Source organism: Leucoraja erinacea, chromosome 30, assembly GCF_028641065.1.
Source record: "Leucoraja erinacea ecotype New England chromosome 30, Leri_hhj_1, whole genome shotgun sequence".
NCBI classification, from domain to species: Eukaryota; Metazoa; Chordata; class Chondrichthyes; order Rajiformes; family Rajidae; genus Leucoraja; species Leucoraja erinaceus.
The window spans coordinates 6,911,170-6,927,757 of NC_073406.1; the positions used below are offsets into that span (position 1 = coordinate 6,911,170).

General features: G+C 49.0%; 1 protein-coding gene across 1 annotated transcript in view; it reads left to right on the forward strand.

Moving 5' to 3' along the window:
• Positions 1 to 2,395: 2,395 nt before the first annotated feature.
• The window catches only part of LOC129711586 (coiled-coil domain-containing protein 50-like), a 32,972-nt gene continuing 18,779 nt past the window's right edge, over positions 2,396 to 16,588 (forward strand). Inside the window, 2 exon segments of the mRNA XM_055659307.1 lie at positions 2,396 to 2,552; positions 4,979 to 5,077. Coding sequence (XP_055515282.1) covers positions 5,029 to 5,077 — 49 coding nt within the window. The 5' untranslated portion in view covers positions 2,396 to 2,552; positions 4,979 to 5,028.

The following is a 16,588-nucleotide window of genomic DNA, read 5'->3' on the forward strand; positions in this document are numbered from 1 at the left end:
CATCTTGACATGTGAGGGTTTTCTGGGTCGTGTTAGGTTTGTTGAGGGCTGGAACATCTGGAGAAGTGGATCCAAACTCAGTTTCCCCACAATTATCCAACCCAGACCACAGCTGGAAGTATCTGTCCTCTGCTGGGAACAAGCATGTAATCACTGGTCTTGGCAATTCAACTGCAGAGAAGCAGTAAACACTACCTGGCCCATGCTCAGCTCCAGTGCTTCCTCTTTCCGGGTGCTGCTTTATCACAGGTACAGAAAAATGCTGGAGAAAATCAGCGGGTGCAGCAGCATCTATTATTTCCTTCGCTCCATAGATGCTGCTGCACCCGCTGAGTTTCTCCAGCATTTTTTCTGTATCTTCGATTTTCCAGCATCTGCAGTTCCTTCTTAAACACTGCTACATCACAGGGTCTCTGCCACCACTTGCTACTTTTTGAATGTACCTTCTCCGCAGTTCCAGCTACTGGGGTGGTGCAATGGCGCAGCGGTAGAGCTGCTGCCTTACAGCACCAGAGTCCCCGGTTCAATCCTGACTATGGGCGCTGAATGTACGGAGTTTGCACGTTCTCCCTGTGACTGCGTGGGTTTTCTCCGGGTGCTCCGGTTTCCTCCCACACTACAAAGATGTGCGGGCTTGTAGGTTAATTGGCTTTAGTAAAAATTGTAAATTGTTCCTAGTGTGTTTGGATTGTGCTAGTGTATGCGGTGCTTGCTGGTCAGTGTGGACTAAATGGGCCGAAGGGCCTGTTTTTGGATTGTGCTAGTGTATGCGGTGCTTGCTGGTCAGTGTGGACTAAATGGGCCGAAGGGCCTGTTTCTGCAATGTATCTCTAAAGTCTAAAGTCTACTTCCCAAGTCGGGGTCCAGTGGAATACAGGTCCTTGTCTCACCTGTTGTGGAGCTTTACTGCATGGAAACAGGCCCTTCGGCCCGCCTTGTCCAATGCAGAACAAATAGACCTATTGGGTTTGTGGGCCATTTGGCCCATTGACCCCTAAACCGTGTCCATATATTCTACCCAAATGTCTTTTAAAAGTCATAAGTGGGCGAATGGGTGGGTGAGTGGGGGGTTTCTACATTTTCTACAGCTTCCTCTGGCAGCTTGTTCCAGATACGGACTATCCCCTGAATGAGAATGTTGCCCCTGAGCTCCTCTCACCTTGAGCCTCTGCCCTCTCGTTTTGAAATGCTCTATCCTGGGATAGGATCCTCTGTACTATTTTGGGGGAAAGACTGTGAGCTACACTGGCCTGCTTCCATTCACAGCATGATGTCCTCTCTTCTCCCCCCCCCCCCCCCCCCCCCCCCCCCCCCCCCCCCCCATCTCAACATTCCCCTTTGCCCTTTAGTGTTGGACATTTCCACCCTGGGGAGAAGGTTCTGACTGTCTACTCTATCTATGCCTCTCATTATGTTAAACACTTCTATTAGGTCTCCAGTATTGCTGGTGTTGTCCTAAGTAGTTTCAACACCTCTGTAATAACAAGGAACTACAGATGCTGGTTTATACCAAAGACAGACACAAAGTGCTGGGGTAACTCGGCAGGTCAGGCAGCATCCTCGGAGAACATGGGCAGGTACCGCACCTCTGGTTATCTTCACATTGGCAGTCGGATGTCCTGTCTTGTGTGAGGGGTCCCCACGGGTCACGGTTGTGTCTGGGCTCACTACTGACGTGGCTACCGAGCTCCAGTGCAACGTTGTTGGCTGAAGAGGGCTGGAGGAGCGGGCGGGTGGGGTGTTTACCAGCTGATGTGTGTGACACGGTTGCCACGGCCGGCGGGGCCCGACACACAGGCAGCCTCTGTCCTCACTCGCCGGCTGCAGTTACCCCAGAACAGATAGATGTATGACAGGATTTTGACTGTGGTTTGGCGGCAGCTGCCCTCCGTAGCCACATAGACAACAGCTGGGGGAGAGAAGTCAGAGGAGAAACGGGGAGATAGAGAGAGGGTGGTGTAGAGGCGGGTGGATGACTGGGGGAGGGAGAGGGACAGAGGGAAGAGACAGGGAGAACGGTGAGAGAGAGAGAAAGTGTCAGTGGGGGGAGAGAGAGGGAGAGAGAGATAGAGGGAGAAGGTAGAGAGAGTGAGGGAGAGTGGAAGGAAAGCGGAGAGGGAGTGGAAGTAAGGGGGAGGAGAGAGAGGGGAGAGACTGGGACAAGAAGGGAGAGAAAGGGCGGGGAGAGGGGACACGGAGGGGGAGAGAGGAGTGAGTGGGATAAACAGGCGGAGAGAGACCGAAGAGTAAATTGTTGAATCAAAAAGAGAGAGAGAAAGAGAGAGAAAGAGAGAGAGAGAGAGAGAGGGAGAGAGAGGGAGAGAGAGAGAGAAGAGGGAGGGAGAGAGAGAGAGGGAGAGAGAGAGAGAGAGGGAGAGTGAGAGGAGAGAGAGATTAGAGAGAAAGAGAGAGAGAGAGGGTGATATAAAGACGGAGCCCTGAGCTGGGACGGGCACAGCCCAGCTCGGAGACAGTGCGGGAAGTTTGGCAAAGTTTTGCAGCGACTGCTTGTGTTGGGCGACGGAGCGGAGAGGCACCGGAGGCGGCGGCTGGTAATGTCCCGCTGGGGCTCAGCTCCTGCACTTGTTGATTGGGAATCAAAGCCCCACTAACACCCCCACCCCCCCCCCCCCCCCCCCCCCCCCCCCCCCCCCTCCCCTCCCTCCCCCGACTCTAGTTGTGACCGGGCTGGGCTGGGGCTGAGGTGGAAGGGCTGCGGCAAGGTTTGCTGGGACCAGTGGTGGGGTTTGAGGGTGGATGTTTGGGGGACGGGGGTGGAGGGTGGAGCGTGGAGGGGGGTGTGATGAGCTCAGGCTCGGGTCCTCATCCCCTTCCCGCCGCCCCTCCTCACCGGGTGTAAGTCCTGGGAGATACATAGACACATAGATACATAGACAATAGGTGTAGAAGTAGGCCATTCGGCCCTTCGAGTTAGCACTACCATTCAATGTGATCATCCACAACCAGTACCCCGTTCCTGCCTTCTCCCCATACCCCCTGATTCCGCTAGCCCTAGGAGCTCCATCTAACTCTCTTTTGAATGCATCGTGAATCGGCCACCACTGCCTTCTGAGTCAGAGAATTCCACAAATTCACAACTCTCTGGGTGAAAAAGTTGTTTTCCTCATCTCAGTTCTAAATGGCCTACCCCTTATTCTTAAACTGTGACCCCCTGGTTCTGGACTCCCCCAACACCGGGAACATGTTTCCTGCATCCAGCCTATCCAATTCCTTAATAATTTCACATGTTTCTATAAGAATAACAGAGGGAGTACGGTACCCCCCACTCTTCCAGCCACCCCCCAGCGAGGGGGAACCGAGGGTGAGGTGGGGAGTAAACGCTGCCCTTGCCCGGACCAATTCCCCCCCCCCCATCATCATCCCGAGGGCCACCTGAGTGCCAATCTAACGGTCGTTACAGCACCGCGGTCTAACGCTCATTGCCACTCGGGATCCAATGCTTCAGGGTGTAACACTGGCATTGCTGAATGCATGCGCACACTAACAGTGCCTTCGGAAAATTAGACGGCTTTTATTTTGTTTATTTATTATTGCGAATAAAGTTTATTTTTCAAATATTTTTGAAAAATTCCACAGTGATATAGCGAGTAGAGGCTGTGTGCAGATTCATTAGCTAAATACTGCGGATGCTGGAAGTGGGAAGTAAAGTAGCACATGCTGGGAATGTTCAACTGGTCAAGCAGCATCCGTGGAGCAAGGAGGAGGATTGTGGACATTTAATTCTAGGTTGGACTGAGCGTTGGGGGAGGGGGGGGGGGATGTGGGGGTGGGGGGATACATTACTAAAGGGACGCTGTGAGAAGGCAGGAAAGCTGAAAGAGCACACAAGGAACTGCAGATGCTGGGATATTTAGCGAAACACAAAGTGCTGGAGGAACTCAGCGGGCCAGGCAGCATCTCTGGGGAAAAGGGATGGGTTTGAAGAAGGGTTCCAAACTGAAACGGCACCCGTTCTTTCCCCCCCAGAGATGCTGCCTGGGTTGCTGAGCTATTCCAACATTTTGTGCCTATCTTCAGTAGAAACCAGCATCTGAAGTTCATTCCTACACGGTAACTGAGATGGTTGGAGAAATATGGTTTGTGTGAGGTTGGTGGTGATGAGGGCAAAGAGGGGGGTTGTTGAGGTGGGCGGGGGGGGGGGGGGGGGGGGGGGGGGGGGGGGGGAGACTATTTGGAGTGAGAGAATTCGACATTTATACCATTGGGGTGTAAGCTACCCAAGCGGAATATGAGGTGCTGTTTCTTCAATTTGCCCGTGGTTTCATTCCGGCAATGGTGGAGGCCCAGGACTATAATATAATAATAATAATAATAAATTTTATTTATGGGCGCCTTTCAAGAGTCTCAAGGACACCTTACAAAAATTTAGCAGGTAGAGGAAAAACATGTAAGGGGAATGAAATATATAGTAGAGACATGACTAGTACACAAAGTAAAGACGGAATTCAATACAAATCACAATATGAGGCAATTAATGCACAGATGAAAAGGGAGGGGGATGTGGGGCTAAGGATAGGCAGAGGTGAAGAGATGGGTCTGTGTCTGTGTCACTACGTCAGTCAGAATGAAGGCTTGCCCTATTGCAGAAACATGGAAACGTAGAAAATAGGTGCAGGAGTAGACCATTCGGCCCTTCGAGCCAGCACCGCCATTCAATTTGATCATGGCTGATCATCCAGAATCAGTACCGCATTGTGCCTGATGCTGACACCTCTCGCTGTGCTCCTGAGAGCAGTCCTCTAACCCCTTCTCCAACAACCAGTAGAGTTGTCCAGCACCCAATGATGTACCTCTTCCAGGCAAGTCTTCCTGTCCCACCACCCCAGGGGCCCACTTAGTCTGATCCCACACGGGGCTCAATATGTGTATTTTAAATCTTAGAATTCTAAGTTCCAGCAGTAGGCTAGGAAATATGTTTCTACCCGTATAATATTTTGTGCGTGTTTTTTTCCCGAAGGTTGATTATTTGGATGCTCCCACTCAGACCCACTCACTCTCAACTCCGCCATGAGTGAAATTGCCATTGACCAGTCCAATCTACCTCGGGTCCGAGAAGGTGAGAGAGGGGAGGGGGGGGGGGGGGTGGGGGTGGTGGGGGACGAGGCTATCCGTTTCCAGGTTTGTGCGTGTAGATTTGTTTATGGTTCTTATTAATTCTTCCATTCATTTTGCAAGGATCATAAACACAGTAAAACATTCCAAGTCTGCAAGTCACCCACAGAGTGTATGTAAATCATCCAAAGATTTATACTGAGTCAAAGCAAAGTGCTATAAACTCTTGGTCAGACGTTTGGGCAAAGTGTGAATTGGGCAAGTCATACAGCACGGAAACAGGCCCTTCGGCCCAACCTGCCGATGCTTGCCAAGATGCGCCATCCACGCCACTCCCTCCTGTCCACATTTGACCAATATCCCTCAAAACCTTTCCCATCCATGTACCCGGCTGGGCAAATGACTTTTAAATATTGTTATATTGTACCTGCCTCAACTACCTCCTCGAGCAGCTCGTTCCATATACTCACCACCCTTAGTTTAGGAAAAGGAATATCAGAGTTTGGTGCCCAGAGGACATTGAGGTTACACCACTACTCATGGTGGGTGGGATTAAGCCCAAGATGGTTGGATGAACGCTGTGAGCTTGTAATCAGTCAATGCAAATACATAGCTAATTTAATGAAACGACAAATTACTAACGAGTGCAAAGCAACTCTCCATTTGGCAGTGATGGAGTATCACCTCATTGAGGTAACTGCTCATCATCTCACTAAATTATAAAGAGTAACATTGGTGAATAATCTTGGATGTAGGACCAGATTTAATATGTGTGATTGTTCTTGCATTTACTAAGTCAAGGAAAGTGGAAAATTAATGCAAGTCAATGGAGGGACTTTGACTGGGCAGGCCAGAGGGAGCTGTAATCTGTATATTTTCCTACTTGGCAGGACTTTGATAATGAGGATAGCATTTAACATCTTTAGATCTGATAGTGGTATTTAAAAGGCTTTTAGATAAGCACATGGATATCCAGTGAATGGAGGGTTATGGATCACATGGAGGCAGAGGAGATTAGTTTAACCTGGCATCATGGATGGCATGGACATTGTGGGCTGAAGGGCCTGTCCTGTGCTACTGTACTGTTCTATGTTCTGCTTATAAATGATGTTGCTTCTGCCCAGAGAGTGTTTACTGGGATTGCATAAAAAGTTTCTAACCATATGTTTTTATATTTTCCATTTCCCTGCATGCGCTCCCTGCCTCGAGAATGTTTGTTGCAATAACGCAGAGGGAGCCATTCGTTGCCTCTTCAACCCTGCCTTAGCCGCTCTGACTGCTGGTCTGTCAGTGTGGAGGATTTTAGTCCCACTTAAATCTAGACTAATGAACCCCCCCCCCCCCCCCCCCCCCCCCCCCCCCCTCCCCTGGTAAAGTTTGGAGCAGTTGCCCTGTTGATTCTGGAAGTTTGGAAGTTTAATTCCCACCAGCAACTTCCTGAGGAGAAAACTGGTTGGCAGAACTACTCAAATATTTAGTGTATTTGTTTTAAGTTGGGGCGTAGAGTCCAGAATAAACAGGCTGGGAGATCTTTGTAACACCAGCCTTCTGTGCCCCTGTTTGCAAAAACAGCACGGTGTGTCCATGGACATAAACATCAGTACACCGTTAGCAAGTGGCAACGAGTTTATTCAATGATATTTTAAATCCACAGCGGTCGACAATCTGTATTCCCACTGTCTCTGGACTGAGCAGTCCATTCCCGGGATCATTCCCGTGATCCAGCAGGGACTTGCTCTGAATTCGGAGAGCAAGTGTTCCTTCTTCTGCCCATGTTCAAGACAAGACAATAGGCCACCCCCATCCCTGTTAACGGTGGCAAATCTCATCATCATTCCCCTCTCTTGGATCAGGGTGGGGAGGTTTCCAATGGATCACTCGGGGATGATATTGGATAAAATGCTCCTTAACACAAAAGGCCGGTGCAAATCCGGAACATAGCGGCCAGGAATTGGCTGAAATTGCCTAAAGATGAGATTGAACATAAATGTTAACTATTCTTGAACTCTGCTGGTAGACAGACCCTGTCCATGTGGTCGAACTGAATCTGCTAACTGCGCCTTTCACCCACCCCAGAATGTTTCTTTTAATCACGTGTTTCAGAAGTTTTCGATTTCTGCAGCTCAGAGGAGATCACTTATCCCATTGTGTCTTCAAGATTCAAGAGAGTTTATTATCATGTGTCCCAGATAGGACAATGAAATTCTTGCTTTGCTTCAGCACAACAGAATATCGTAGGCATTGGCAAGTCCTCTCCAGTCAGCTTCACCCTCCTGTTCCTTCCCCTTCACACCCCATGTCTTTTCCACCCATATGCAACCAGTCCATTTCTGAACTCATGCACAAGCTGGTGTTCTCCATCCTACACTTTCTCTGTAGCTGTAACACTATATTCCGCACCCTGTTTATTTTCTCTTTTGCCAGCCTCGTGTAAGTATGGTATGATTTGCATGCAGAGCGTACAGTTTTGCACTGTATTTCACACACGTGACAATAATAAATAATATTATCATTGGGAAACTGTTTGGCCAAAGCTACGGCTGGAGTTCCCACTCAATCCCACCCTATTTCCCCAGCTTCCTGTTTAACCTCTTGTAGATCTCCTGGGTAGTCACGTGGAAGGCTCCAAACTCTGCCTCGCAATTCTGGGACTTCCTTCCATTGCACGCCCCTTGGTGAATCCTTGGAGATGGTAGCAGAGAGGTAAAAGATAAAATACTGCATTTACTGCAGTGTCTCCACAAGGATTTCACACCAGTTATAGAGTTGTACAGCATGGGAACAGGCCCTTTGGCCCATCTCATCCATGCCAACCAAGGTGGTCGATTAAACTAGCTAAACTCGCATGAGTAGCTTACAACCTAACATAATGAACACTGAATTCTCCAATTTCAATTACCTAACTCTTCCCCCCCCCTACCCCCCCGGATCCTGTGCTCCACCTGGATTCGCACCAATTTCTCCCACTTCCCCTCCCACTCCCCTGTTCCCTTCCACCTACGTTAGTTCCTCTGGCTGCACAATTCAGACTCTAATCTCCTTATCTCACACCTTCTGTCTTTTCATCTCTGACCTTTGTCCAAACATCTACTAATCATAAAAACTCCCCTCGCCTGTATCCACTTGCCATACGTTGTCCCGTCCCTCCTCTGTTCCAGCTCTCTCAACCCCCCACCACCACCACAATCAGTCTGAAGAAGGTCCTAGCCCAAAATGTCACCTATCCAAGTTTTCAGGGATACAGCCTGACCAGTTGAGTTACTCCAGCACTTTGTGTTTTTGTCAATCAGCAATTGCAGTTCCTTGTGTCCCCATTTACGCACAATTGGTCCACATCCCTCTAAACCTTTCCTATCCATGTAACCATCTAAATGTCTTTTAAATGTAATTGTAGCTGCATCAACGACTTCATCCGGCAGTTCGTTCCATATAGCACCACCCTCTGTGTTGGAAAAGTTACCCTTCAGCAACTGGTTTCTGTTTTACATCAGTTTCTGTTCTGCTGAAGTAACTGTTTCCAGGCAGGGGTTTTATCAGAATGTTTTTGTTGATGTGAAGTCCTCTGTGGTCGGATAAGCCCCAGCCTCCCTCCCCTACCCCTGTGCAGGGAGTGTTTGCACCACGCTCTCTGGCCCCACCTGGGAGGCATTAACATGTGAATGAGCTGCTGCCCGCTCTCTGACACTTCTTGTTCAGGGATCTCTTCTTCCCAGAGCATCCCCTTCAAAGGGAGTGAGGGCAAGAGGGCCGGTGTCAGCTCGGACAGGGAGCCTCCATCTCTCTGCTCCCGCCTCAACCAAACACACCCGGGGTCGTCTCATCATCATTTTGTATTGAGTTGGAATGCTTAAGTTTTGAGAGAAAAAGAAAATAATTTTTTACTTCAAGATTGTAGTGGATAATTGTGGGGTCATTTTACATTATATCACCATATCCACCAACTCTACTGCTAACTCTGTGTGTCTCTGTGTGTGTCTCTGTGTGTGTCTCTGTGTGTGTCTCTGTGTGTGTGTCTGTGTGTGTGTGTCTGTGTCTCTGTGTGTGTGTCTCTGTGTGTGTCTCTGTGTGTGTCTCTGTGTGTGTGTCTGTGTGTGTGTGTCTGTGTGTGTGTGTCTGTGTGTGTGTCTGTGTGTGTGTCTGTGTGTGTGTGTGTGTGTGTGTCTCTGTGTGTGTGTCTCTGTGTGTGTGTCTCTGTGTGTGTTTCTGTGTGTGTGTCTCTGTGTGTGTGTCTCTGTGTGTGTGTCTCTGTGTGTGTGTCTCTGTGTGTGTGTCTCTGTGTGTGTGTCTCTGTGTGTGTGTCTCTGTGTGTGTGTCTCTGTGTGTGTTTCTGTGTGTGTCTCTGTGTGTGTCCCTGTGTGTCTCTGTGTGCCCCCGTATGTCCCTGTGTTTCTCTGTCTGTCTCTGTGTGTATCCCTGTGTGTGTTTAGAGACCACAAACGTTTTCTTCAATCTCCCACCCTAGCGGAGACTGGATTTAGCAGAGTGATTTGCTGGACTACATCAGAAGTGTGTTAAGGTCGGCTCAGTGGATGTGAGAATGGATCCGGCCGGATCAGATGAGAACTGCAGCAAACATTGAGAGTTGAGTTTCAGTTTAGTCAATTGTCACGTGTACCGAGGTACAGTGAAAAGCTTTTGTTGCGTGCTATCCAGTCAGTAGAAAGGCAATATATGATAACAATCTAGCCATTTACAGTGTACAGATACACCCATGAAAGGGGATGTATTAGATAATAGAAAAATGTTCCCTGAGACCCACAGAGGGACTACGGGAGGGGCAGGGCAATCGATTAGAGAGGGGGAGGTATGATTTAGATGTGACAGAGAAAAGAATGAAAAGGGGTTGGGGGAGGACCAGGACCCTGTACATCTGCAGTAGGACCTCCTTGCTCCTAAACTCAAATCCTCTCGGGCCAATCTGCCATTAACTTTCTTCACTGCCTGCTGTACCTGCATGCACTTTCAGTGACTGATGTACAAGGATATCCATGTCTCGTTGCACTTCCCCTTTTCCTAAACCGATACCATTCAGACAATAATCTCACTAGGTCATACTAGTTCAGTGTTATCCCACTTAAACTTCCACTCTCTACACACTAGGGTTATTTTTTATGAGACCATTTAACCTACAGACACGCACATCTTCGGAATGTGGGAGGAAACCGGAGCACCCGGAGGAAACTCCACACACACACACACACACACACACACACACACACACACACACACACACACACACAGCGGCACCCGAGGTCAGAATCGAACCTGTGATGGGTTATATCACCTCCCTGGCACTCCAGCTCTCTCGTGTAGACTGGGCTAACTCTGGGCAGACGGAGACACCTGGAATGTGGGTGTGTGCAGACTTGTGCCGTTGCAAATAAAGCACCTTTCTTCCCACCACCTCTTCCTTTCAAACCGAAGCCAGCTGTGACCTCAGCCACTGCCTCCCTCAGCAGCCCATGTAATCGCAGAGTTTCCATCAACACACTTGGCTTGGCAGCGGCCGCCGACTCTTAAACGCGTCCATCTGTCTCCGTGGCTTCATTCGCCTCTGTTGCTCAGCTCGTCTTTTCCGATGAGGCAGTCAGTCACACACACCGCCCCCGTTGGTGTGGGAGCTGGGATGTGTCTGAGTCCATGGCTGTGGGGGTGGGGGGTAGGGGGAGAGGTTAGAGTATCCCAGCTGCTCTCCTCGTCCCCCCACGCCCTGCACACCGAATATAGACCCCCCCACCCTTCCCGGGAAGGGGAAACAAACGGGGCAGAGACTAAATGCTGGAACTGCAGATGCTGGTTTACACCGACTATATATAGACACAAATGCTGGAGTAACTCAGCTGGACAGGCAGCATCTCTGGAGAGAAGGATCGAGACCCTTCTTCAGAGTGAGAGTCAGGGGAGAGGGAGGCAAGAGATGTGGAAGGGTGAGGTGTTAAAACAACACATCAAAGCAGACTCTGACAGAACATGTAGAATGCTTCATTGTGAACTGAGGGGAAGGTGACCTCACCCTAACCCTTCCATGTCTCTAGAATCCCTGACCCCTCTCCTCTGACTCTCAGTCTGAAAAGCCCCGAGTCCCGACCCGAAACGTCACCCATTCCTTCTCTCCAGAGATGCTGCCTGTCCCGCTGAGTTACTGCAGCAATTTTGTTGCAGTATTTTGTTGCCTCGGTGTGAACTAGGCATCTGCAGTCCCTTCCTACACCGGCAGGGGAGCCTCGCTGCCGGCAGACGCTGGTCCCTGCATCCAAGTGGGAATGAGCATCATTTTCCTACTGGCTGGAATTATGGACAATTCGAAGAAGAGTTTCCCCTTGGCTCGGCCAGCGTTGCAGGAGGCTGGTGTTGCCGTGGTAACCCGAGCACTAACGCCGCCCCCCTGGGGCTGTTTCACCGGCCTGTGGTGGGTGGGAGCTGAGCAACACTCTGATCTTTGGCCTGAGCACCGTCTCTGCCCACGGTTGCCAGCGCAGCGGGAGGATTCACGTCTGGGGTTATTCCACACCACTTGCTGGTGGGGAAAAAACACACACACACACACAAAATGCTGGAGTAACTCAGCGGGTCAGGCAGCATCTCAGGGGACTGTGTAGGAAGAAACTGCCGATGTTGGTTTACATCGAGAATAGACACAAAATGTTGGAGTAACTCAGCGGGACAGGCAGCATCTCTGGGAAACATGGATAGGTGACATTTCGGGCCGGGAATCTTCTTGGAATTGTCCACAATTCCAGCCCTTCAGTTGGGTGAGGCAATGAGCAGCCAGGGTGTAAATATTGCAGGAACAAGAGTCCATTCAGCCCCCACTGAGCCAATTCTATCCTTTTATTGGATTGTGTACTGACTCGTAGAACACGGCACAAGGGCAGGCCCTTCGGCCCACAATGTTCGTGCTGGACATGATGTCATTAAGCTAATCCCCTCTACCTGCATGTGATCCATATGTCTTATTTCCCTGCATATCCCTGTGCCTATCTAAAAGCCTCTTAAATGCCACTATAGTATATTCCTCCACCACCACCCCTGGCAGCACATTCCAAGCAACCACCGCCTTGTGTAAAACAAAGCTGTCCCACTCTGATTCTGTGTCCTGTGACAGTCCTGTAATTATCAAACTCTATCATAGAAACATAGACACATAGAAAATAGGTGCAGGAGTAGGCCATTCGGCCCTTCGAGCCTGCACCGCCATTCAATATGATCATGGCTGATCATCCAACTCAGTATCCTGTTCCTGCCTTCTCTCCATACCCCCTAATCCATTTAGCCACAAGGGCCACTTCTGACTCACTCTTAAATATAGCCAATGAACTGGCCTCAACTACCTTCTGTGGCAGAGAGTTCCACAGAATCACCACTCTCTCTCTGTGAAAAATGTTTTTCTCATCTCGGTCCTAAAGGATTTCCCCTTTATCCTTAAACTGTGACCCCTTGTCCTGGACTTGCCCAACATCGGGAACAATCTTCATGCATCTAGCCTGTCCAACCCCTTAAGAATTTTGTACGTTTCTATAAGATTACAAAATTGTTAAAGGGGTTGGACAGGCTAGATGCAGGAAGATTGTTCCAGATGTTGGGATCCTGTACATTTCCAGTCAACCATTTGACTCAACAACTTCTGTGAGCGAAACACCAACTGCTGGAGGAACTCAGTGGGTCAGGCAGCATCTGTGCAGGGAATGGACAGGTGGCGTTTTAAGTTGGGACCTTTTTTTCCCAGGCTGATTCAGACCAACTTAAATCAGTCTGAAGAAAGGTGTTGATCTGAAACATCGCCTGTCCATTCCCTCCATAGATGCTGCTTGACCCGCTGAATTCCACCAGTGGTTCCACCATCTGCAGTTGCTGTGTACTCAATTTATATGCCTGGTCTCTGCTGGGCAAGTTGGTGCAATTCAGACCGAGTCAACAGCAAATAGTGTCAGGGTCTTACAGCATGGAAACAGGTCCTTTGGCCCAACTTGCCCATGCCTACTAACATGTTCCATCTACACTAGTCCCACTTGCCTGCATTTGGCCCATATCCCTCTAAACCTGTCCTATCCATGCACCTGTCTAAACGTTTCTTAAACATTACAATAGCACCTGCCTCACCGACCTCCTCCGGCAGTTCATTTCATAACCCACCACCCTTCATGTGAAACCGTGTCGGCACGGTGGCATAAAGGTTGAGCTACTGCCTTACAGCGCAAGAGACCTGGGTTTGATCAGTCTGAAGAAGGGTGTCAGCCCGAAACGTTGCCTATTTACTTCACTCCATAGATGCTGCTTCACCCGCTGAGTTTCTCCAGCTTTTATGTCTACCTTCAATTTTCCAGCATCTGCAGCTCCTTCTTAAACTTTTGATCCTGACTTGTCTGTGCAGAGTTTTACGTTCCACCCTGTGACCTGCGTGGGTTTTCTCTGAGATCTTTGGTTTCATCCAAAGATGTTTGTAGGTTAATTGGCTTGATATAATTGTGAAACTGTCCCTAGCGTGTGTAGGGTAGTGTTAGTGTGCGGGGATCGCTCAACGTTGCAGACTCTGTGGGCCGATGGACCTGTTTCCGAGCAGTATCTCTAAACTAAACTCGGGTTCCTATTTAATTTTTCCACCTCACCTTAAACCTCTGTCCTCTGGTTCTCAATTCCCCTACTCTGGGCAATAGACTCTGTACGTCAAACCCAATCTATTCCTCTCATGATTTTGGACACCTCAATAAGATCACCCCTCATCCACCTGCACTGCAAGGAATAGAGTCCTAGCCTGCTCAACCTCTCCCTGCAGCTCACCATGACTCAGGCCCTCGAGTCCTGGCAAGAAGAGCCTTGACCAAATATGTCACCCATTCCTTTTCTCCAGAGATGCTGCCTGATCCGCTGAGTTACTCCGGCACTTTGTGTCCATCCTGGTAAATCTTCTCTGCACCTTCTCCAGCTTGAAAATCTGAGACTGTGGCTTTAAAAATAGAATTAAAAATAACTTTCATTTTCACAACTTCAGCTTTTAATGGGAAGAAGTACTTTCGACATCTGCTAACGGTTGTGAGTTGGGTGAAGCATCAAGCAATGTAACAGCCACAACAAACAGAAGGAAGGTGAACGGTGCAATCGCCAGTTTACAATGCTGTTTGCCACTTGAGGAACTAAGTATTGGCCAGGACACCCAGTGGAACCCCCCCTGCTACACCTGAAATAGTGGTCAGAGATCTGTGGGATCAAACTGAAAGGGCAGAGGAGGCTTTAGTGTAATAACACTTTGTGTTTAATGGGCTGCGAGCAATCACTGTTTTAAGCAGAAGAAGAACCATGCCAGACATTGTGGATTGATTTAGTTAGGTCACGAGGGTGTATTGCAGCTGCTAACATTTTGATCTTGAAAGGAGCCCATTATTTAACAGCTTTTAAACATCACCTGCTGGCTCCCACATTTCTGTGCCCCGTAAAGGGGCTATGCAATGGGTCCTGGGTCTGGTCTGTGAGCTGTACAGTCCTAGACAACACTGGGTCTATAAACATCACACTAAACTAAATCCTTTACATCAGCCATCCCTCTGCGCTCTCGGTCCTGATCGTAAGGTCATGTGATAGGAGCAGAATTAGACCATTTAGCCTTTCAAGTCTACTCCGCCATTCAATCATGGCTGATCTATCTCTCCCTCTCAACCCCATTCTCCTGCCTTCTTCCCATAGCCTCTGACATCCGTACTAATCAAGAATCTATCTATCTCTGCCTTAAATGTAAAGAATTCCACAGATTCGCCACCCTCTGACTAAAGGATCTCCTCCTCGTCTCCTTCCTAAAAGAATGTCCTTTAATTCTGAAGCTATGACCTCTAGTCCTAGACTCTTCCACTAGTGGAAACAAAATCTCCACATCCACTCTATCCAAAAGGCAGGGTCTCGACCCAAAGCTTCAACCATTCTTTCCACAGGTGCTGCCGGATCCGAGGCATTCTTCCAGCTCTTTGGCTCTTTGCTGGTGATCATTGGTCTGAGAGGACTTGTTGGCTGAAGGGCCTGTTTCCACACTGTATATCTAAACTAAACTAAACGAAACTAAACTGCCCTGTCCTTCAGTTACCCGCTCTACCTGAGGGTGGATGAGCTGAGCCAGTCCCTTACCTCTGGCCCAAGGCTGGCATCAACTGCATTGGATAATAGCCAAATGAATCCCAGTCTCAAGACCCACCTTCATTCGCCCACAGACTACTGCAGAATTACTGTGCAATTTATTTCACAGAGTCGTATTTGGAATGAGGTTCTTTTGTGCATTCATTCCGCATTTCACTTTTTTTGATCGGTTTCAGTGTTCTTGGCATTTGGGGAAAAGTGAACATTCTCAGTACCAGTTTCAGTTCTTCATGCCCCACCAGTAGCAGCCTTCAACTGCCATGTTGCAGGTTTCCCACTGTGCAGGGGTCTCTGTGGAGGTCCACAGGAGGGGTGCTGGGCTCTGGTGGGCTCAGGTTGCTGTGGTCAGTCCCAGGGAAAGGCCAGACTTGGTTCCCTACACCTCGTTACCCAAGCGGTGATCCCCGGTGTAAAGTGTGCAGCAAGCGCCCGCAAATGCGAATGGTATGTCAGCTTTCATTGCAAAAGGATTTGAGTACAGGAGCAGGGAGGTTCTACTGCAGTTGTACAGGGTCTTGGTGAGACCACTCCTGGAGTATTGCGTACAGTTTTGGTCTCCAAATCTGAGGAAGGACATTATTGCCATAGAGGGAGTGCAGAGACGGTTCACCAGACTGATTCCTGGGATGTCAGGACTGTCTTATGAAGAAAGACTGGATAGACTTGGTTTATACTCTCTAGAATTTAGGAGATTGAGAGGGGATCTTATAGAAACTTACAAAATTCTTAAGTGGTTGGACAGGCTAGATGCAGGAAGATTGTTCCCGATGTTAGGGAAGTCCAGGACAAGGGGTCACAGCTTAAGGATAAGGGGGGAAATCCTTTAAAAACCGAGATGAGAAGAACTTTTTTCACACAGAGAGTGGTGAATCTCTGGAACTCTCTGCCACAGAGGGTAGTTGAGGCCAGTTCATTGGCTATATTTAAGAGGGAGTTAGATGTGGCCCTTGTGGCTAAGGGGATCAGGGGGTATGGAGAGAAGGCAAATACGGGATACTGAGTTGGATGATCATATTGAATGGCAGTGCAGGCTCGAAGGGCCGAATGGCCTACTCCTGCACCTAATTTCTATGTTTCTATGTTTCTATGACAGCGCAGCAAGCAGCTGAACAAGGACATTGGTGATGTTAGTTGAGGGGTAACCACGATGGGCCATCAGAGAGAAATGCCTGGTTCGTATTGGGTAGGGTGCTGAATCGTGACACCCACCTGAGAGGGCAAGGGTCATAAGATCATAAGTGATAGTAGCAGAATTAGGCCATTCGGCCCAGCAAGTCTACACGGCCATTCAATCATGGCTGATCTATCTCTCCCTCCTAACCTAATTCTTCCGCCTTCTCCCCATAACCTCTGACACAAATCAAGAATACTGATCAAGAATCTATATATCTCTGCC